The sequence below is a fragment of the Lates calcarifer genome, unplaced genomic scaffold (genome assembly GCF_001640805.2).
Source record: "Lates calcarifer isolate ASB-BC8 unplaced genomic scaffold, TLL_Latcal_v3 scaffold_20_43, whole genome shotgun sequence".
Classification (NCBI taxonomy): Eukaryota; Metazoa; Chordata; class Actinopteri; family Centropomidae; genus Lates; species Lates calcarifer.
In genome coordinates this window covers 669,825-690,561 of record NW_026118149.1, presented here as the reverse complement: position 1 = coordinate 690,561, position 20,737 = coordinate 669,825, and the positions used below count along the sequence as shown (strand labels likewise).

The window sequence follows — 20,737 nt, the reverse complement described above, 5'->3', positions numbered from 1 at the left end:
GAAGAGAGGAGGAGGAGAGAGAGAGGAAGGAGAGAGATTTGATTTTTTAACAGTACTTTATTTACATTTGGTTTAAAAATCACATGGACAGTTGTACGATCAACAAATCAGTTGAGGAAAGGTGTAAATATTAGCTCTGTGCCGGTCACTCTGCACAGCAGCTCCTCATGAGCCCATTGCTGTTCAAACATCTATATTCCCTGTGATCCTGTGGAAGCTGAACTCCAGCCTCAGTCTTCACGTTGAGCTTCCACAGGGTCACAGCGTCAGTAATCGGCCCACCCTGTAGTTTGTCTCTACGAGTCAGGTAGATTGACATTTTGGCTTCACCAATTAAAAAGTTCAGGAGTTGACACTTTGCTTTTTCTGTTAACAGGTTAAAAACACGAGTTAAAACGTTAAAAATCTCTGCCAGTCTCCTGCACTCAGTAAAAACATGAAAGATGTTTTCAGTCAATCCACAGAATGGGCACTCATTCACAACACTGGGATCAATAACAGATAAAAAGGCATTGGTTGCGATAGCACCATGTAAAATCCTCCACTGGAGATCTCCGGTTCTCTTTTTCACAGGAGGTTTATAAAGTGTTCTCCACTGTGGGCTCAGCCCGCCCAGCCTCTCAGTCCACACACACTCTGCTCTGTCACACAGCCGTGTTTTGAAAATAGTTTTTACACAACTTGTGTACAGAGTTTTTTTGTCGGCCTTGTGCAGGCTTAGTGTTTTTTTGTCAGTGCGCTTCAGTAGGGGGCCGCTGAGCTCTATGAACCCAGGGCACAGGTGGATCTCTGGGTACGGGTCTGTGGGGTCCGGCTCAGCTTCTCCCCTGCTGTGTTTGAGGAGCAGGACTCTCTCCTTCTCTGTCAGCCTCTTCTTCCAGAGCTCCAGGCTCCTCTGCGTCAGACGGACAGAGCGCAGTCCCAGCACAGAGCTCAGAGCTGGGCTGTCCATGAGCGCCGGTCCTGCTGCTTCTACCAGCTGCTCCAGGCAAAACATTTTTGAGCTGCACAGCGCCCCCATCAGCCCAGGCACGGTGCTGCAGCACATGTCCAGTTTGGCTCCACAGATTAAAGGCTCCTTCAACAACCAGTACAGAGAGTCACACTTTAAAAACTTAGAATCAGTTAAAAACAGAGCAGCATCCAGCCCCAGGTTATTAACACGCCTGAGTATGCAGCTGGCCACGTCTCTCCACACCAGATCCTCAGGTCCAGTCAGATACCTCTGAATAAACTGGAGCCTGAAGGTGGCTGTCCTGCTGGCCAGGTGGACCAGGCCCTGGCCTCCCTCATCTCTGGATAAAAACAATACCGATTGTGGAACCCAGTGTAATTTATCCCAGAAGAAGTCGACCATCTTTGCTTGGATCTGGGCAATAAGACCTGATGGAGGGTCCAGACAGGCTAACCGGTGCCACAACAGAGAGGCCACCAGGTTGTTCAGGATAAGGACCCTCCCTCTAAAAGACATCTGTGTGTGGATCCTCCTCCACTTAGCCAGTTTATTATCCACTTTCTCTATGATGTTCTCCCAGTTTTTCTTTTCGATGTCGCTGTTTCCTATATAAACACCAAGATATTTTAAACCCCCCCTTTTCCATGTGAGGCTCTGAGGGAGAACAGGGAGGCCCTCACGCCACTCACCAACAGCAAGGGCTTCACTCTTCCTCCAGTTCACCCTCGCAGCCGACACAACAGAAAACTTCTCAATCACAGAGTTTACAACACACACGTCTTGTTGATCTTTGATAAAAACAACGACATCGTCAGCGTAAGCAGATAAAACCACACTGCTGTTAAAACCAGGTAAAATCAGGCCTCGAACAGATGACCTTATCTTTTGTAGGAGGGGTTCCAGGGAGAGTGCATAGAGCATCCCAGACAGAGCACAGCCCTGCCGGACGCCTCTATGCACTCTAAAAGGAGCACACAGGCCACCATTAAACTTCAGCACACTCTCAATGTCACTGTACAACACCTTGATCTTGGCTATGAGACCAGCGCTGAACCCAAACCTCTCCATAACCTTCCAGAGGAAGCCGTGTTCAACGCGGTCAAAAGCCTTTTCCTGATCTAATGAGATCAATCCAGTGTTAGAGTTAGGGTTAGGGTTAGAACCCTAATGAACCCTAATGAACTGGAGACCTCCAAAACGTCCCGAATGAGGTAGGTATTATCTACCATGGACCTGCCGGGCACACAGTACGTCTGGTCCCGGTGGAGGATCTGCTCCATGGTTCCTCTCAGCCGATTGGCCAGAGCTTTGGACAGAATCTTGTAGTCGGTGCAGAGGAGAGAGACAGGACGCCAGTTCCTGATATCCTGTAAGTTGCCTTTCTTGGGCAGGAGGGTGATGATGGCTCTGCGACATGACAGAGGCAGTGACCCTGACACCAGGCTCTCATTAAAAACATCTAATGAGCCAAGATGTCCCAGAAGGCTTTGTAAAACTACAGTGAGGCCGTCGATGCCTGGAGCCTTTCGCCCCTGCATACTCTGCAGAGCAGCGTACAGCTCAGGTAGAGTCAGTGGGCTGTCGAGTTGTGAGTTAGCCTCACTAGACACCTGAGGAAGTCCACCACAGACCTCCTCCATCAGTTCCTCATTTTCCTTAAACTCACTTTTAAACAAAGAGGTATAAAAGTCAACAGCCCTTCTCCTTATCAGGCCTGGCTCTGTCAGCTCTTGTCCCGTCTCAGAGAGTAGAGAGTGGATCTGTCTCCTCTGCCCTTGTCTCTTCTCTAGTCCAAAGTAGAAACTCGATGGAGCATCCATCTCTGTGATGTTCTGAACCCGGGACCGGACCAGTGCACCCTGTACTTTAGTGTCCAGCAGGTTGGCTAATGCCATCTTTTTAGTCTTGAGGATTTCAATATATCCTCGATTTCCTGTGGAGTCACTCACACACTCGAGATCCACAATATCAGTCTCCAGATCTCTGATAGATCTGGAGATGTCTCGTGTGACATTGAGCGTGTGCTGCTGACATAGAAGTTTAATTTGAACCTTTCCATGGTCCCACCACTGCCTCAGACTGACAAACTCCTTTTTCTTCTGTCTAAAATCATTCCAAAACCAGCATAAAGCCTCTTTGAAAGGTTTGTCGACAGTTAAAACAGAGTTAAAATGCCAATAGGCGCTTTTATGTAAAATGTTTCTGATAAAAACGTTACATAAAACCAAGGAATGATCTGTAAAACCAACTGGTAAAATCCTACACGTTTTAACAGCACTGACTCTGTGCTTAAGAACATAAAACCGATCCAGTCTGGCCAAAGAGATGGTGTTTTCTCTAACGTGGGACCATGTGTACTCATCTCAGTGCTCTTTGCAGCCTGGCTCTGCATCTCTGCAGCCTGTTGTTTCTCTGCAGCTCCTGCATCTTTCCCTCGCCCCGCGGCACCGGTCACCGCAGCCGCACGCCGCGCTGCCGGAACGGGTCGGCTGACGGCAGCAGCAGTGGCGGCGGCCACCGCCCACCCCGCCGCCGGAGCAGATGGCCTAGTGGCAGCCACACCCAGGCAGGCAGGGGGGCCATGGTTAGGACAGGCCTTGATTAAATGTCCCTCTTCACCACATCCAAAGCATTTCACAGAGGATGATGTTGCAAACAGAATATAATCAAAGTCGTCCACACGGACTCGGAAGCGGTAATCAAACTCTTCATCCTCGTTGTTGAGCAGCATGAAGAGCTGCCTGCGGTGAGACACCACGTGTCTCAGCAGGGGAGACTTACAGCCTGATAACACCTTCCTTATCGGGGACACCACCTTCCCATGTCTCGATAGTTCTTTGATCAGGAACTCATCACTTATAAAAGGTGGCACGTTTGACAGAGTGATTTTTGTGGCCGGCTGTGTCAGTGGGATCACCGGCTCAAACATCCCATTCACCGTGATGCCTGTCTCCACCAACCTGTTCACCTGTTCTACCTTTTCCAGGAACAGAACCACCGCGCTGTTCATACGGGCAGCGGACTTCACAGAGCCGTGCCCGATTATTTCCCCCACAGCCAGTGCTACCTCCTCCACACTGCACGGAGAGCCAGCTCCGGTTTTAATACCGTGCTTCCTGTCAGCCTGGAGGAGGCGCTGCTGGACGCCATGCTCAGCTCCTCAGAGCGAGGCTGACAAACAAAGGACAAACAAACAAACACTAAACTAACTGAGAGAAACCAACCACAGCAAAACTAAACTAACACACCTGCATTCATCAACACACACCACCAAAAATAATACAGGAAAAAGAAACAGAAAGAGAGAAAATACATATATATATATAAATTTCATCCAACTCCTCCGCAGGTGTTTCCCATCATGCCTCTCTCCTCACCATCAGTCAGCTGTTGCTCCAGCTCTTTGATCTCCTGCGTCTCCATGGCGATGCGTGACAGCATGTCGTCGAGGCGACCCTCCAGCTCGCTCTGCCTCCTGCTCATCCTGTCCAACAGCTGCCGGCCCCCGGACACCTGTGAGGTCACATGGGCCTGACAGGGAGATGACAGCCAATCAGAACAGGCGCAAAGCCACGGCCACGCCCTCTGACGAAAACCCACACTTTTAACAACTTTTAACCACGAAGGTCTTCAGAGGATAGAGACTGAGGTGGATATGATAAAACCTGTAGGAGGAGCTCGTTCAAATACGACGTCTGTAAATGCCGACTTCCTGTAGGTTTTAGACCATGATGTCAGGATAAAGTAAATCTTCTTTTTGAAGACCTAAACATGCTGAGAAACTCACAAACCTTTGCACATGGATCAGACCTGGTGAAAATGTACATGTTTTAAGCGTTCGTTTGTCCTTGGATGAAATTTGGTAAACTCATGTAACATTCCCAGATGTACAAAAGTCTCCTGACATCATGGTCTAATACCTACAGGAAGTCGGCCATTTTCATTTTAATAGCTAGCTGCTAAATCAGATATGCTTAATGTAAGCTAGCTAACACCATTTGACAGTTTAAGAGGCTAGCTATCATGGTGCTAGCTCAGTTTTCAGTTCCTCCTCCTCCAGACAGTTGAATCCACTTTCTAATAATAGAAGCACAGAGTTGGACAGGGACTGAGAGCTACATGTGTGACAGGGCGGACAGGGGAATTAGCTCAGATGGTAGAGCGCTCGCTTAGCATGCGAGAGGTAGCGGGATCGATGCCCGCATTCTCCACAGGACTTTTACCTCTTTACTCTCTCCACTGTGTGATGTGACAGAAGCTCAGTCAGTCTGAGGTCTGGTTGGAAAATCAGTCAAAGATTAAACTGCTTCATCATCAACATGTTTCTAAATCCTCCTCCACTGTTCACACAGCTGCTCCTCCATTTCGCCTGTGCAGTGCATTGTGGGACGGCACAGCTGTGACCAGCGGACGAGGTGGCCGAGTGGTTAAGGCGATGGACTGCTAATCCATTGTGCTCTGCACGCGTGGGTTCGAATCCCATCCTCGTCGACTGCTTTGATTTAAAGGGAAACGTGTTTAGTGCAGCTTTTAAATGAGTCTCTGAAAGTGAACCAGGTGAGATTCAGTCGACCGTTTCTTTACTTTGTACAGTGAACTCTGTGTTTCTGCTGCGTCACCACCAAAGATAAAACAACGTCTCCTGCTGAATCTTTACAACACAGAAACTCATTCCTGCAGCTGGATGTCCTGGATCATGTTTCATTGAACACAGACTGTTCTACAGAGTAAAGAGGGAAAAGTCCTGTGGAGAATGCGGGCATCGATCCCGCTACCTCTCGCATGCTAAGCGAGCGCTCTACCATCTGAGCTAATTCCCCTGTGATGTAAAGGAGTAGTCCACTGAAAATCTGCCTTCTAACACCTGGCAGGCTTTAAACATACCTCTGAAAACTCGTCCTCCCTCCCTACACCCCAGTATAAGATCATATGGATCAGAGGGGAATTAGCTCAAATGGTAGAGCGCTCGCTTAGCATGCGAGAGGTAGCGGGATCGATGCCCGCATTCTCCAACAGATTTATTTTCGGTCAAAATGCTCTGAATGTTTCAAATTTAGGTTGACAACCCTGAGCAAAGCCTGGTTCTCTGCCCTGTACACAGACTGTAAGGTTGAATGTGACCGCTCTACATCACAGAGTAAAGAGGTAAAAGTCCTGTGGAGAATGCGGGCATCGATCCCGCTACCTCTCGCATGCTAAGCGAGCGCTCTACCATCTGAGCTAATTCCCCTGTGTTCTGCTCCTGCAGAGGTCATGAGATACAGATGTTCCAGCAGCTGTCTGTCTGTCTGCTTTTTGTAGTTTTCCTGTTGTTCAGGTGTTTTATTTCTGACAGCATCACATCAGTCCTCTGATCTGTGCACTGGGCTCCTGTTGGTTTATAAAACTCTGACTGGTTTATTTCTGATCTGCTGCTTCGTTCTGAACTGGACCAGGCCAGGACCAGGTGTTCAGACTAAACCTGTTCAGTTTTTATTTCTCCACATATCTGAACAAACTCTCAGTTTGTTTGAATCAGGACTGAAAACGTCTCTGTTTACATTTGCTTAAATGAAATGTGGGACAGTTGATGAACCTGGTCTCTGCAGCTGCTCCTGTTGTGTCGTGTGAACAGTCAGATCAGTTTGTTATACTCACAGCAGCAGAGTCTGTTTCTGATTCTCCGCCCTCGACCCCAGAGACCACCAGGGGCTGCTGGGAAACATCCTCCTCTTCTATCAGTTCAGAGTGAAAAACAACACTTCACCTCCTCCTCTCTTTTCTAACAATCATTCACTTCTTCATGTGTCTGTCCTCCGCTCTCCCGTTTTCCTCTCCTCTGTCTCTTCTCTCTGCTTCAAACTTCTCTTCCTCTCTCTCTCTCTGTCTCTGTGTCTTTGAATCAACACAGGAAATCTCCCTCACAGCCAATCAGAGCGTCCGCTGCAGAGTGACAGGTCAGCCTCTGTCCAATGGGAGTGAACTAAAGCTTCCTCCCTCCCTACGGGGGGGGGGCGTCCCGGGGGGAGGGGTCTGAGCTTCTTAAAGAGACGACAACCTGTTGCTGTTGTTTCTGCTTCGTCTCAGATTCACCACAGAGATTTTACACCTCCTTTTCCTGCTGTTTGAAGAGTTTCCTCTTCACTTCGCTGCAGAAAGTCAGAGTTTTATTCCTGTAGAGCTGGAAAAGCCTCTAAACTTAGACCGAAACTGAGGACAAACACTGAAGGAGGGTGAAGTAGGAGGAGCCAGAATCACAGCAGTGACCCTTTCACCCACAGGGGAATTAGCTCAGATGGTAGAGCGCTCGCTTAGCATGCGAGAGGTAGCGGGATCGATGCCCGCATTCTCCACAGGACTTTTACCTCTTTACTCTCTCCACTGTCTGGTCCTGACATCAGTGAGTTCAGAGGAAGGAAAAGTACAACATGCTCCATTACAAACAAAAGTCCAGCATCTAAAATCAAACAGAAGTAAAAAACTATAATCGCCTGAATGTTTTTGAAGAGTCAATAGTAAAAGTCCTTATTATGCAGGATGACTCCATTAGTGTTGATATATGTCTGTGTACATTATATTACTGTTTAAATATGTCAATTTATTCATCCATAAAAACATTAGAATCAACCAAAACAAAGGAAATAAAACCACAGATAAAGACAACATGGAACTATATCCCATCATATTCATTATAGATTATGGTCTATGCTCAGGGTCGTCAACCTGAATTTGAAACGTTCAGAGTATTTTGAGATTGTTGGAGAGAATGTTGGAGAAATCTGTTTACTCTCTCCACTGTGTGATGTGACAGAAGCTCAGTCAGTCTGAGGTCTGGTTGGAAAATCAGTCAAAGATTAAACTGCTTCATCATCAACATGTTTCTAAACCCAGCGGACGAGGTGGCCGAGTGGTTAAGGCGATGGACTGCTAATCCATTGTGCTCTGCACGCGTGGGTTCGAATCCCATCCTCGTCGACTGCTTTGATTTAAAGGGAAACGTGTTTAGTGCAGCTTTTAAATGAGTCTCTGAAAGTGAACCAGGTGAGATTCAGTCGACCGTTTCTTTACTTTGTACAGTGAACTCTGTGTTTCTGCTGCGTCACCACCAAAGATAAAACAACGTCTCCTGCTGAATCTTTACAACACAGAAACTCATTCCTGCAGCTGGATGTCCTGGATCATGTTTCATTGAACACAGACTGTTCTACAGAGTAAAGAGGGAAAAGTCCTGTGGAGAATGCGGGCATCGATCCCGCTACCTCTCACATGCTAAGCGAGCGCTCTACCATCTGAGCTAATTCCCCTGTGATGTAAAGGAGCAGTCCACTGAAAATCTGCCTTCTAACACCTGGCAGGCTTTAAACATACCTCTGAAAACTCGTCCTCCCTCCCTACACCCCAGTATAAGATCATATGGATCAGAGGGGAATTAGCTCAGATGGTAGAGCGCTCGCTTAGCATGCGAGAGGTAGCGGGATCGATGCCCGCATTCTCCAACAGATTTATTTTCGGTCAAAATGCTCTGAATGTTTCAAATTTAGGTTGACAACCCTGAGCAAAGCCTGGTTCTCTGCCCTGTACACAGACTGTGAGGTTGAATATGACCGCTCTACATCACAGAGTAAAGAGGTAAAAGTCCTGTGGAGAATGCGGGCATTGATCCCGCTACCTCTCGCATGCTAAGCGAGCGCTCTACCATCTGAGCTAATTCCCCTCAGACGTATACTCATTTATATTGAGGAGAAAAGGGAGGACCAAACAAAGTAACTAATTATTGCTTTTAGTTCAGAAAAATGTCCCTTAAATTTGATGTGTTTTTCCACCATCTGAGCTAATTCCCCCTCTTTATATTCTCTGCTCTAAAGTGAACCTCCTCCTCCAGACAGTTGAATCCACTTTCTATTAATAGAAGCACAGAGTTGGACAGGGACTGAGAGCTACATGTGTGACAGAGTGGACAGGGGAATTAGCTCAGATGGTAGAGCGCTCGCTTAGCATGCGAGAGGTAGCGGGATCGATGCCCGCATTCTCCACAGGACTTTTAACTGTTTACTTACTTCTTTTGTTACATTGGTGAAAATGTGTTCTCATAAAGAGTGAACAGAGGGAGAATTAAGTCCGACTTTTACGACTCAGCAACCCAATAAAGAGTAACGTGGTCGACGAGGATGGGATTCGAACCCACGCGTGCAGAGCACAATGGATTAGCAGTCCATCGCCTTAACCACTCGGCCACCTCGTCCGCTGGTTAAACAGGGATTCAGCAGACTGTGTGTTTCCTGTACTCAGCTGAAACTAAAGCTCTTGCTGAGTAAACACTGACTACCAGGAGAATAAGTTGAACAATGAAATACTGACTGGGTCAGGAAAATCAGAGGAACAACCTTTAAGCACAGGGGAATTAGCTCAGATGGTAGAGCGCTCGCTTAGCATGTGAGAGGTAGCGGGATCGATACCCGCATTCTCCACAGGACTTTTACCTCTTTACTCTCTCCACTGTCTGGTCCTGTGCTGCTGAGACAATGTTTCCTAAATGTATTTCATCTGCAACAATGGCTGAAGCTCTTGATTAGTAAATAGCTCTTACTGCTAACGCTGGCTGAGTAGCAAAAGAAAAAATGTACATATAGCACCTTTAGGAATCAATATCACTCTCAACAACAAACAATTAATAAACAAATAATAAATAGTAAACAGATATAAATATCCTGGTTAGCACAGTGTAAACTTCCTGTGAAACTCACATGTTGTGGGTCTGAGGTGTCCAGAGTCAGCAGCTGTGTCTCCAGCTCTTCTGTGTCTCTCTCTGTCCTCCTGCTCTCCTCTGTCTGTCTGTCCATCTGCCTTCGTGTCTCATCAGCTTCGTCTCTCAGCTGCTCCAGGACGGACAGTTTGCTGAGGAGACGACACAGCGCCTCCTGCTGGACAGAAATACGTCTGTCTTGAGATGCTTTAAGAAAGATCTTAAATCCCAAAACAAACTTCTAGGACAACCTTCTTCCACATGTGTCATATCGCCAAAATCAAACACTTCCTGTCTCAAAAGGCATTTGTTATTTTAGGTTGGACTATTGTAATTCATTTTTGTTTGTCTGCCCCAACAAAACTAAAAAACTCTCCAGCTCATCCAAAATTCTGCAGCACGATTACTGACCAGAACCAGAAAAAGAGTTCATATTTTGCTTCTCTGCGCTGTTAAAATCCTCCTCCTCACCTAAAAAGCCCTTAATGCTCAGACACCATCATATATTAAAGAGCTTATAGTTCTCTCCTCCCTAGAAGACCTCTGTTTTTTCAGCATTTAGCAATTTCAGCAGTTATCTAACTGACAGCTGCAGCTGTATGTTCAGATCTGAATGAGACATATAATTGAGTATCATCTGCATAATGTTGATAGGAGATACCTTTAATGTGCCCTGTTAACTGTCTGGGGGCAGGCATATACAAGGTGAACAGAACAGGACTGAACCCTGGGGCACACCACCACAATACAAAGTTTCAGAGAAACATATAAATATAAATGAATGTGTACATTCAGTTTTAGCTGTGTAGGTGTGTGTGTTACCTGAGGGTGTGTTTTGGTTTCCTCTGTCACTGTGAGTTCTGCTTCTGGCTGCTGTTCTGTTTGATGCAGGAGTTCATCCTCTGCTACACACAAACACACAATGAACCAACAATATAATACAACAGTAAAGGTACCAAACCATTTTACAGCTTTCTAAGTTTCATGACTTGCTTTCCAACCACACACACAGAGCTTGTTTTCGGTCTGCTCAGACACATGGAAACATGAATCTTCTCTGAAACACTTAGTCGTAAATTCTGTTTGTCTTTTCACTGCAGTTCAACAGGAAACACAAAGTATTTCTTTATTTGTTTAGATGATATTGTGTTGATTTGATGAACTGAAACTGATTAAGACTTTTTAAAGACTGTCTTCCCTCACTGACATTGAAAGCGCATTAAAAATATTATTAACAGGGAGAACAATCACAGCAAGAACAAACTTTTATTTTTCATATGGTTCATACTCGATTGCTGTTTTGAGCAAACTCTGGAACAAGACGAGGTGGCCGAGTGGTTAAGGCAATGGACTGCTTTGTGCTCTGCACGTGTGGGTTTGAATTAGTGAATCAGAAGAACCAGCTCCCAGTTTTTTTCCTTTTGCTGCTTACCTCAGTGCTCAGCCTGAGCTCTGCTCAAGGCAGAACTTTGTTTTGATTGGTCAGCATCGCGGCCAATCAGATGTGAGGATATAGGATCATACCATTATGTGAAAACAGAGAGGGGGGCGCTCCACTGCAAGTTAAACAGTCTAACTTGCAGTGGAGCGCCCCCCTCTCTGTCTGTCTGTCTGAGCAATATTTGTGCAATAAAATGTTTGATTAAAATATTAAACAAAAGAATGGTTTTGTAACAGAGTAAATGCACAAAATTAGGCAATTATAAGGCTTCTCATAAAAACACTGAACATGAATGGGTTTTCAACACACAAACCATTCATTTTTGCTAAGTTATTGTAAAATAAAGACCTACAAAAAATCCTAAATTAAGAGCCGTTCAGGAGTCGAAAGAGCTGGCTCTTCTTTGGGAGCTGAGCCAAAAGAGCCGGCTCTCTGAAAAGAGCCGAACTTCCCATCACTAGTTTGAATCCCATCCTCGTCGGTTTCCAGTTTAATTTGCTATTTTTGCCAACATTTTTGCGTTCCAGACCACCTTCATAGGCATGAAATTAGTCTATACACTGATTAAATATTTCTATATCTAACAACTACGACTAAGTACGACTTCATGAGGACCAAGATCTGAGGTGTAGCATAACAAAAGTTGAGCTATGTTCAACTTTATTTGCTATTTATTATATAATCCTGGTGGTAACCTAAAAAAGCTGATAACGAGGTGGCTAACGAAGTGGTTAAGGCGACGGACTGCTAATCCATTGCGCTCTGCACGCGTGGGTTCATGTTTCATGTTAAGCTAGCTGGCTTTGTTATAAAAATTCTCTTCAGAACAAGATCAGATTCTTGGTCAGAAAAGTTCTGTCTCATTGATACGCCGTCACATCGACTAAGAAACAAGACTCTGTTAAATCCTAGTCTGTAACTGTTTATAAGCCTGAAAACATATGAAATCTTTCAGCACCATGGAGTGTCTCTGCTGCCAGGCTGCTGACAGCGTTATCAGTCAGTGTTAAGGCGCCATAATTCCTGACACTGCAGCTCAGAGTATCTGAACAGGCAAACAAAAACAGGTCTCACTCACAGATGAAGTAATATAAACTGTTTGTACCAAATCGATTTCACAGAGCGACGGTCAATGGGAAGAGTGCAACAGCCGACTGACCAGTGGTGGTGAGTTCATCACTTGGCCAATTCTAACACTCACTAGGTCAATCACAGACAGTTGTGTTTCTAGCACTGGCCCTGCTGTTGCTGTCCAGCCAAAAACCTGCAGCCTCCATAAGGCCTGTGAGCTTGAAAAACAAGTGTCTTTCATTCTTTTAGGTGATTTCTATGTCAAACTGAATTTCAAAACTTCCCCTACCAAAGAAAAAGATGACTTTAAAGTTAAGTCTCCTGGAGAATGCGGGCATCGATCCCGCTACCTCTCACATGCTAAGCGAGCGCTCTACCATCTGAGCTAATTCCCCTGTGTTCCACTGTTCAACTGCTTCCTCCGACTCCAGATAAGTGGAAGAAAGTTAAATGGCTAAATGTGAGGTAAATAGAAGTTGACTCAAAGTCGACTTCCCAGGCCTGTTAACTCTCCTGGAAGGTGATCTGGATCTGACGTTCACTGTAAAACACACAAAAAACCAGACGAGGTGGCCGAGTGGTTAAGGTGACGGACTGCTCAGTCATTGTGCTCTGCACCCATGGGTTTGAATCCCATCCTCGTTGAGACAGAGTTTTGAGTGAAGTGGTTCCATTATGACACGTTTTAGAAAAAAGATCACTTTCTCTATCAGAAAAGTTCTTCCTCACTGATGCACTTAAGAGGAAAACTTATGACTTCATAAGAAAGTACAGAGCTGGGTTAGGAGAAGCATTCTGGCAGGAAGCCATAACTGCTTTGAAATACAAAGGCTGTGCTTGTCCTTTTTGCTTTATCACTGAGCAGCTTGGCTGAGGCTGCATTAAAAACTACAGCACAGGGGAATTAGCTCAAATGGTAGAGCGCTCGCTTAGCATGCGAGAGGTAGCGGGATCGATGCCCGCATTCTCCACAGGACTTTTACCTCCTTGTTTGTCCTGAGCTCAAACTTCTGATTCCATAAGAAACATGTCTGTGTCTCATCCATAAAACCACGTGTTTGTCCTGGCAGATGATAAATGAGTGTAGCTGGTTCATGTGGGTGGTGACTGGACGTTAGCTTTAGCATTGTGACACTTCTAACGTTTACTGGAGATGGCAGGAATGGAGTGGAGGCAGCTACAGAGGCGAGTGCAGACAGGGCTGAACTGAACTGAGCTGTTTACCTTGTCAGTGGTTTTCACACGAGGACTGACAGGCTCTACTGATGCAGCATTAACTTCACTGAATGCAGCTGTTCATGCCTCAGGATTGATGAGTTCGTCCTCTCAATTAGCAGCACAAAAGGTTTTTGTTTTTGGGGCCCTCAGCTCATCCACGTTCCTCTGCTGCCCTGAAACTCACAACCACTGTCTAACATTCACAGTAAAGATGGAAAACCTTCCCGTCACAGTAAAAGACTTTAAAAGTCCTGTGGAGAATGCGGGCATTGATCCCGCTACCTCTCGCATGCTAAGCGAGCGCTCTACCATTTGAGCTAATTCCCCTCTGATCCATATGATCTTATACTGGGGTGTAGGGAGGGAGGACGAGTTTTCAGAGGTATGTTTAAAGCCTGCCAGGTGTTAGAAGGCAGATTTTCAGTGGACTGCTCCTTTACATCACAGGGGAATTAGCTCAGATGGTAGAGCGCTCGCTTAGCATGCGAGAGGTAGCGGGATCGATGCCCGCATTCTCCACAGGACTTTTCCCTCTTTACTCTGTAGAACAGTCTGTGTTCAATGAAACATGATCCAGGACATCCAGCTGCAGGAATGAGTTTCTGTGTTGTAAAGATTCAGCAGGAGACGTTGTTTTATCTTTGGTGGTGACGCAGCAGAAACACAGAGTTCACTGTACAAAGTAAAGAAACGGTCGACTGAATCTCACCTGGTTCACTTTCAGAGACTCATTTAAAAGCTGCACTAAACACGTTTCCCTTTAAATCAAAGCAGTCGACGAGGATGGGATTCGAACCCACGCGTGCAGAGCACAATGGATTAGCAGTCCATCGCCTTAACCACTCGGCCACCTCGTCCGCTGGTCACAGCTGTGCCGTCCCACAATGCACTGCACAGGCGAAATGGAGGAGCAGCTGTGTGAACAGTGGAGGAGGATTTAGAAACATGTTGATGTGGTTAACGTGCAGTGAAGTCAGAGGTCAGAGGTCGATGTTTAACCAGGCGATGGAATGTAAACTGTGAACAGACTGAGTGAACATGAACTTTGGACACTGAGCAGGTGAAGAGTGTCAGCTGTTCACAGGGGAATTAGCTCAGATGGTAGAGCGCTCGCTTAGCATGCGAGAGGTAGCGGGATCGATGCCCGCATTCTCCACAAGACTTTTAACCCTCTGTCTCTAAGCTGCACTCCAGTCAGCTAAAGTTTAAAAACCAGAAACATGAATCATCTTTCTGAAACAGCAATAAAATGTAAACTGGTGTAAAGGCCAAGGCTCCATCTAAACCTCTGTTTCTATACAGAGTGAAGATTCCAGGCTGAAGAGCTAAATTTAGCTCCTGTATGTTCTGGTAGCTTCATAAAAACATTGCGAGGTGACCTGCAAATTCACACAAAGAAGACGAGGTGGCCCAGACATGAAATCTGCCTCTGACAACGCTGTAGTTTTGTTCTGTCCCCCTGCTCTCCTCAGTATGAAGCAGTGACCAGCACAGGGGAATTAGCTCAGATGGTAGAGCGCTCGCTTAGCATGCGAGAGGTAGCGGGATCGATGCCCGCATTCTCCACAGGACTTTTACCTCTGGTCAACAGGGTTTGACCTTCCTCTGCAGATTTCTGCGAACATGTCTGTTGGTTTCTAGTTTAGTATTTAGAATTAATTTAGTACAGTCAGCAGCTTTCTGCAGAAATATTCTGCCCCATCCCTGATCACCGCAGGAGTCGCATCCTGACCTGTACTCTGATGTGCTCTGCAGTCTTCCAGCAGGGGGCGTGACGACTCCATGTCAGTGTGAACCTCTGAAGCCTCCTGGGTCTGTAGGGAGGAGGAGGAGGAGGAGTTTCGGGTGGTGGAGGTGATGGTGTTCCTGACGTGTCGCGCCTTGCCGATGTACGGACTCTCAGCCACGGTGTCGACTTCCTGGTGAAACAGACGAGTGTCAGCACTTTAACATGAGACTCATGAGACACACACCAGACTTACCTGTGCGCTGCAGGGCGGCAGAGGACTCAGCTTCTTGTCTATCTTATAGAAGGTGAGCTCCTGCTCCAGCTCATAGAGTCTGTGAAAGGCTCTGGTCAACTCTGCTGTCGTCTTCTCCAGCTGAGGACACGGGAAAGGCTTTTAATGTGAAACAGCTACAGGAAGTCAGAAATATTACAAAACACACAGCAAACATCTGTTTCTGATGAAGGTGAGAATCTTTATCATTTACAGAAGCTGAACACTGCAGGACACAACACAGGCTCCGCCCACACTGAGACGTGTTCGTTTTAAAACTCGTTGTTGTTGCTATGGTTACGCCCGGCGTCCACACAGCTCTGGAGACTTTTGGACCAGTTCCAGTTTGAAAACTCTGGGATTGTGTTTTTAGTCTGGACAGAAAAGATGAAGCAGACGCACCATGTTCACTTCCTGATTGGTTCTTATCAGTCACGATCCTGACCCCTGATTGGGGATCTACTTCCTGTTTACACCTGTACGCACATGCTCAGTGCAGGTGAATGGTCATGTGATCAGATTACTTCTGACACATTTAGTTTTAGAATGAAGCCGTATCAGTGTTGGACGGAGGCTAAAGGTCTCACACACACACACACACACACTCCTGTGAGAGTGAAGCTACCTGGTCTGAGGGCCTGAGGGAGCTAGGGATGATGGGAGATTGAGGTTTAATGTGATGTCAGAGTACCTGATAAACCACACCCAGCAGAGAGACAGGAGGGCGGGGCTAGAGAGTAAGGTGTAGAGGTAGAGAGAGAGAGACAGGTGAAGAGGGAAGAACGAGGGGCCACAGTGAAAAGAGTGGATTACTCCTTTAATGTTTCTGACGAGGGCGACACTTTAATTAATTACAGACGAATTCAGAGTCTGTAGCTGCTGTAAAACACCACATACAGAGGTGAAAGTAAAGTTTCACTCTCAGACCTCTGGGAAATGAACGAGCAGAACTGAATTAATACAAATATATAATATATAGATTATCAGATGTTTCATTTACTGGATTGACCAGATTATTTTATCTATATGAAGGAGGTAAGTTTAAAGATCGTTCGGATTTATCAGCATAGAATCAGTTTCTCTCCTGATGAATCCGATCGATCGGTTTCCCTCCCTTCCTTCTGGTGGCTGTGACTCTACCTTCAGCAGAGAGGAAACGAGTGAAGGAGAAGAAGAAAACAGCAGAGCTCTGGAAAACAGCTGCAGGAAGCAACAGAGAGACAGGAGGACATCAGAGGTCAAAGGTCAAACACCTTCTGTGTGTGTGTGTGTGTGTGTGTCCTACCAGCTGAGTCTTGGTGTGTAGTTCTTGCTGCAGCAGTGTGTGTGTGTGTTGTTGTGTTTGTGTCTGAGCCGTCAGCGCTCGGTTCGTCTCCTCCTGCTGGTGGAGTCGAGTCACCGCGGCCTCCTGCTCCGCCCGCAGCCTGCTCAGCTCTGATTGGCTGCCGTCCACCTCCCGCTGCAGCCGCTCCAGCTCCTCTGAGCACAAACAACAACAACACAGTCAGTGTTTACTCTCCGTGTCACGGCGAGTCTCGGTGCGGACGACTCGTACCGGCGTCGAAGCGCTGGTGGGCGTGTCCTCTCTCCTCCGGGGTGACTGACAGGTCGTCCAGCCTGTCCAGACTCCTGAGGTGGTAGAGCAAGAAGAGGCGGGAGTGTGGCAGTGAGGAGGCGGGGTTTCCTGCCACGGAGAGCTCTGATAGGCTGCTCAGAGAACGCAATCTGGACACCTCATACAGCTGCAAAACAAACACAAGTCAACCACACAACCCCAGACTCTGACCTCTGACCTCTGACCTCACAGCGTGGACTCACTGATGTGATGAGGTTGTGCTGCAGGTGGAGCGTGTGCAGAGAGCGCAGCTTCCTCCCCAGCCACAGGGGGACGTGCTCGATCCTGTTGTGGGACAAGTTCAGATGCTGCAGACCAGACAAGTTCTCCAGACCCTCGATCCTCCTGCAGACAGGAAGAGGAACTGAACCGGATCACCCAGAGACTGAGACTGAGACTGAGACTCAGGCAGGGCACTGTGTCCAGGAGTTAGAGGAGTCTGTGTATGAGACTGACTGTGGTTGTGTGTGTGTGTGTGTGTGTGTGTGTGTGTGTGTGAGTCTCACTGGATGTGGTTGTGTGTCAGCTGCAGCTCTCTCAGGTGGCTCAGACAGCTCAGTCTCTCCATCCTCTGGATCAGGTTGTGGTTCAGGTTTAAAACCTGCAGATGCTGACAGAGGTGGAGGTTCTCTATGAACTGAAACACACAACCATAAACACCAACATCACCTGGAATCACAACATACAATCCTGGAATCCTGGAATCATTGAATCTTTGAATCTGAATCCTGGAGTTTGTTCTGACCTTTATGTGTTTGTCTCCAGTCGACGACAGATTCAAAGATCGAACCAGAGCCAGAGACTGAGAACCAGAAACCTTCAACAGGTACTCCTCTGTGATGTACCTGATACCTGAGGAGGAGAGGAGGAGAGGAGGAGGAGAGGAGAAGAGGAGGAGGAGGAGGAGGAGGAGGAGGAGGGAGGAGGAGAGGAGGAGGAGGAGGAGGAGGAGGAGGAGGAGGAGGAGAGGAGGAGGAGGGAGGAGGAGAGGAGGAGGAGGAGGAGGAGGAGGAGGAGAGGAGGAGGAGGAGGAGGAGAGGAGGAGGAGGAGGAGGAGAGGAGGAGAGGAGGAGGAGGAGGAGGAGGAGAGGAGGAGAGGAGGAGAGGAGGAGGAGAGGAGGAGGAGAGGAGGAGGAGGAGGAGGAGGAGGAGGAGAGGAGAAGAGGAGGAGGAGGAGGAGGAGGAGAGGAGAAGAGGAGGAGGAGGAGAGGAGAAGAGAAGAAGAGGAGGAATAGGAGGAGGAGAGGAGAAGAGGAGGAGGAGGAGGAGGAGAGGAGGAGGAGGAGGAGGAGGAGGAGAGGAGAAGAGGAGGAGGAGGAGGAGAGGAGGAGGAGAGGAGGAGAGGAGGAGGAGGAGGAGAGGAGGAGGAGGAGGAGGAGGAGGAGAGGAGGAGAGGAGGAGAGGAGGAGAGGAGGAGGAGGAGAGGAGGAGGAGGAGGAGGAGGAGGAGGAGGAGGAGGAGAGGAGGAGGAGGAGGAGGAGGAGGAGGAGGAGGAGGAGGAGGAGGAGAGGAGGAGGAGGAGGAGGAGGAGAGGAGGAGGAGAGGAGGAGGAGGAGGAGGAGGAGGAGGAGGAGGAGGAGGAGGAGGAGGAGGAGGAGAGGAGAGGAGAGGAGGAGAGAGGAGGAGGAGGAGGAGGAGGAGGAGGAGGAGGAGGAGAGAGGAGGAGGAGGAGGAGGAGGAGGAGGAGGAGGAGGAGAGGAGGAGGAGGAGGAGGAGGAGGAGGAGGAGGAGGAGGAGGGAGAGGTTAAAGAACAGAGTGATACAAGAGTCTTGTTGTTTTAAAATCTTTAGTTTAAAATCTTTTCCTCCTCCACCTCCTCTGTTGTCCTGGGAGTCTGCGCCTCCTCCCTCCTCCCTCTGCTCCTCCCTCTGCTCCTCCCTCTGCTCCTCCATCTCTGGAACAGCTGGTCTGTCGATAGAAAGTAAAATAAGACAAGTTTCTAAAATAAAAATACTTCTCACAGGAAAATGTAGTGAACGTATTAAAAGTATTCCTGTCAAGGTGGAGGTAATCCATTACTTTTCATTACTGATTAACCAGCTGATTACTGATTAATCGATCGATTGGTTCATAAAACAGAGAGAGATACTTCAGCCTTCACTGTGTGTGTTTGGAAGAAGTTACTTTTCCTCCGGATATTACTAAAACTAATCAATCACTTCATTTCTATCAGCTGACAGATCGATTACAGTTTATAACAGAGATTACTCTGTAAAGGAACTAAAGTTGTCAGACAAATGTAGTGAAGTATAAAGAAGCACGAGGAGAAGTACATGAGTAAAAGTACTCTATTACTTCACAGGAAACTGCGTTACAGTTACTCAGACACTGAACTGGTCTTTCAGGAGCTGACCCGTTGAAGCTGAGGTCCAGTAACCTGGTTAAACTGGGCCGTTACACGGTAAAGTATCCGGATACTTAGCTTTAGCCTGGTTAGCGCGTCGGTCTCCGATCTCCATAGAAACCCGAAGCTTTAACCACCAGTAACTTTAAACTCGGGTTCATTCGGCTCCCGTAGCTACACCGGACACAGTGTCTAACCGTCGACCCGAGAAAACAAACAAACAAACAAACAAACAAACAAAAACAAACGGGGACCAACCTCAAACCGGTAACTTCACGGTCGCTAACGTTAGCCGGGTTCAGGTCAGTTAATCCTCCGTCTCCATGGAAACCCCGCGACACACAGCCCCGGTAAACCACGTTAGCTGCGTCCACGAGCTCCGGACGAACTCGTGTCTCGTTAGAACAACATGGAGAATAAAACAGGAACAATCAACAAGTTCCAGAAAATCCTCCACGGACCGTTCACACCGAGCTGCAGGTGGATGCTACCTTCAGGGACACAAAAAAAAACTCGTATTTCCCCCTTACTTGTTGCATATTCCTCCTCCTAAACCTTCTCCGGGATATCTGCAGGTTCTCAGAGCACAGAGCACACACACAATATAAACAACACGACACACGTTCACCTGATCCCATTTTGGACATTAACTGCATCAGCAAAGTGTCGGTATTTATTTATTTGCCAGTTTAACGTTCGCTAAGGGGGAGTTATGATGTTTCCGACACCACACGAATGCCGCATGAGTGAAGGCTCGCCTGCACGCGCCTGTCGCTGAGCTCTGATTTTTCATGTTTCTGTCTAAAAAAACGTCCTTACGTCACAGTTATATGATCCACAGATGTGTACACGGAGTATGTTGATATATGGGACTGTTCTGACGTAATTATGAGCAGTTTGAAGACACGAACTAGTTTATATTGTGGTCTTTAACCCGGGCCCGGTTCTGCTCGAGGTTTCTGCTTCTGAAAAATATGAACATATTATTATGAATTATGAAGGCCTGCAGTTTCTTCTTCAGAAATAAAAATGACCTTTAACTGCACCAAAAAAAAGTCTTCAGACAGTCAAATATTCTGCAGCTAAAACAGCCTCAAGTTGATTTACAAACCAAACCAGCTGACTCAGACCAAAATCCACCTCCACGTGTTAATAGTTTGGTTCTGATGTTGGTTTTAAGTTGAATCTGTTTTCTGTGTTTCCATTGTAATCGTCACTTAAATGTACGTGTTTATCTAAAAAGAGAGTTTCAGCCATCATTGAGTTTACAAGACCAGAGGTTAGAATACGTCCTCTGTGCAGAGCTACTTTAAGACAGTGAGACGCTATCGGAAAGTGACGAGACAGGCTGGGGTTAGCTGGTTAGCATG

The 20,737-nt window shown here is 47.1% G+C and overlaps 1 protein-coding gene and 20 non-coding genes across 28 annotated transcripts; 12 read left to right on the top strand and 9 right to left on the bottom strand.

The window, feature by feature from the left end:
• Nucleotides 1-41: 41 nt before the first annotated feature.
• LOC127138946 (centriolin) lies at nucleotides 42-20,632 on the bottom strand. 8 transcript variants are annotated; one of them, XM_051069466.1, is made up of 13 exons: nucleotides 19,626-20,632; nucleotides 18,837-18,931; nucleotides 17,768-17,874; nucleotides 17,529-17,659; nucleotides 17,226-17,367; nucleotides 16,963-17,149; nucleotides 16,693-16,886; nucleotides 15,390-15,509; nucleotides 15,140-15,326; nucleotides 10,500-10,582; nucleotides 9,679-9,855; nucleotides 4,333-4,486; nucleotides 42-1,078 (listed from the first exon to the last, which is right to left on the bottom strand). In XM_051069466.1, exons 2-13 carry the CDS (start codon nucleotides 18,913-18,915, stop codon nucleotides 816-818), a joined length of 1,824 nt encoding a protein of 607 aa, XP_050925423.1. In that variant the 5' UTR covers nucleotides 18,916-18,931; nucleotides 19,626-20,632; the 3' UTR covers nucleotides 42-815. The 8 variants fall into 8 exon arrangements, with proteins under 8 accessions (XP_050925423.1, XP_050925424.1, XP_050925425.1 ...); XM_051069467.1 differs by having other exon boundaries at nucleotides 9,679-9,852; nucleotides 18,837-20,632; XM_051069468.1 differs by having other exon boundaries at nucleotides 10,500-10,579; nucleotides 18,837-20,632.
• On the top strand, nucleotides 5,094-5,166 carry trnaa-agc (transfer RNA alanine (anticodon AGC)). The gene has a single exon. It is a non-coding gene; the product is annotated as a tRNA-Ala (tRNA).
• Nucleotides 5,365-5,446, top strand: trnas-gcu (transfer RNA serine (anticodon GCU)). Its single transcript has one exon. It is a non-coding gene; the product is annotated as a tRNA-Ser (tRNA).
• trnaa-agc (transfer RNA alanine (anticodon AGC)) lies at nucleotides 5,703-5,775 on the bottom strand. The gene has a single exon. It is a non-coding gene; the product is annotated as a tRNA-Ala (tRNA).
• On the top strand, nucleotides 5,895-5,967 carry trnaa-agc (transfer RNA alanine (anticodon AGC)). Its single transcript has one exon. It is a non-coding gene; the product is annotated as a tRNA-Ala (tRNA).
• trnaa-agc (transfer RNA alanine (anticodon AGC)) lies at nucleotides 6,113-6,185 on the bottom strand. Its single transcript has one exon. It is a non-coding gene; the product is annotated as a tRNA-Ala (tRNA).
• trnaa-agc (transfer RNA alanine (anticodon AGC)) lies at nucleotides 7,215-7,287 on the top strand. The gene has a single exon. It is a non-coding gene; the product is annotated as a tRNA-Ala (tRNA).
• trnas-gcu (transfer RNA serine (anticodon GCU)) lies at nucleotides 7,828-7,909 on the top strand. Its single transcript has one exon. It is a non-coding gene; the product is annotated as a tRNA-Ser (tRNA).
• On the bottom strand, nucleotides 8,166-8,238 carry trnaa-agc (transfer RNA alanine (anticodon AGC)). The gene has a single exon. It is a non-coding gene; the product is annotated as a tRNA-Ala (tRNA).
• On the top strand, nucleotides 8,358-8,430 carry trnaa-agc (transfer RNA alanine (anticodon AGC)). The gene has a single exon. It is a non-coding gene; the product is annotated as a tRNA-Ala (tRNA).
• Nucleotides 8,576-8,648, bottom strand: trnaa-agc (transfer RNA alanine (anticodon AGC)). The gene has a single exon. It is a non-coding gene; the product is annotated as a tRNA-Ala (tRNA).
• trnaa-agc (transfer RNA alanine (anticodon AGC)) lies at nucleotides 8,895-8,967 on the top strand. The gene has a single exon. It is a non-coding gene; the product is annotated as a tRNA-Ala (tRNA).
• Nucleotides 9,095-9,176, bottom strand: trnas-gcu (transfer RNA serine (anticodon GCU)). Its single transcript has one exon. It is a non-coding gene; the product is annotated as a tRNA-Ser (tRNA).
• trnaa-agc (transfer RNA alanine (anticodon AGC)) lies at nucleotides 9,330-9,402 on the top strand. The gene has a single exon. It is a non-coding gene; the product is annotated as a tRNA-Ala (tRNA).
• trnaa-agc (transfer RNA alanine (anticodon AGC)) lies at nucleotides 12,512-12,584 on the bottom strand. Its single transcript has one exon. It is a non-coding gene; the product is annotated as a tRNA-Ala (tRNA).
• Nucleotides 13,088-13,160, top strand: trnaa-agc (transfer RNA alanine (anticodon AGC)). The gene has a single exon. It is a non-coding gene; the product is annotated as a tRNA-Ala (tRNA).
• trnaa-agc (transfer RNA alanine (anticodon AGC)) lies at nucleotides 13,662-13,734 on the bottom strand. Its single transcript has one exon. It is a non-coding gene; the product is annotated as a tRNA-Ala (tRNA).
• Nucleotides 13,854-13,926, top strand: trnaa-agc (transfer RNA alanine (anticodon AGC)). The gene has a single exon. It is a non-coding gene; the product is annotated as a tRNA-Ala (tRNA).
• Nucleotides 14,183-14,264, bottom strand: trnas-gcu (transfer RNA serine (anticodon GCU)). Its single transcript has one exon. It is a non-coding gene; the product is annotated as a tRNA-Ser (tRNA).
• trnaa-agc (transfer RNA alanine (anticodon AGC)) lies at nucleotides 14,491-14,563 on the top strand. The gene has a single exon. It is a non-coding gene; the product is annotated as a tRNA-Ala (tRNA).
• On the top strand, nucleotides 14,901-14,973 carry trnaa-agc (transfer RNA alanine (anticodon AGC)). The gene has a single exon. It is a non-coding gene; the product is annotated as a tRNA-Ala (tRNA).
• Nucleotides 20,633-20,737: the final 105 nt, after the last annotated feature.

Excerpts from the sequence above, each read along its gene's own strand:
- LOC127138946 (XM_051069466.1), bottom strand. The coding sequence starts at position 18,915 with ATGGAGGAGCAGAGGGAGGAGCAGAGGGAGGAGCAGAGGGAGGAGGGA. Across the intron at positions 17,660-17,767 it reads CTGGAGACAAACACATAAAG|TTCATAGAGAACCTCCACCT; the intron begins GTCAGAACAAAC and ends TGTGTGTTTCAG. Across the intron at positions 4,487-9,678 it reads ACACCTCAGACCCACAACAT|GCCCATGTGACCTCACAGGT; the intron begins GTGAGTTTCACA and ends TCTCCCTGTCAG.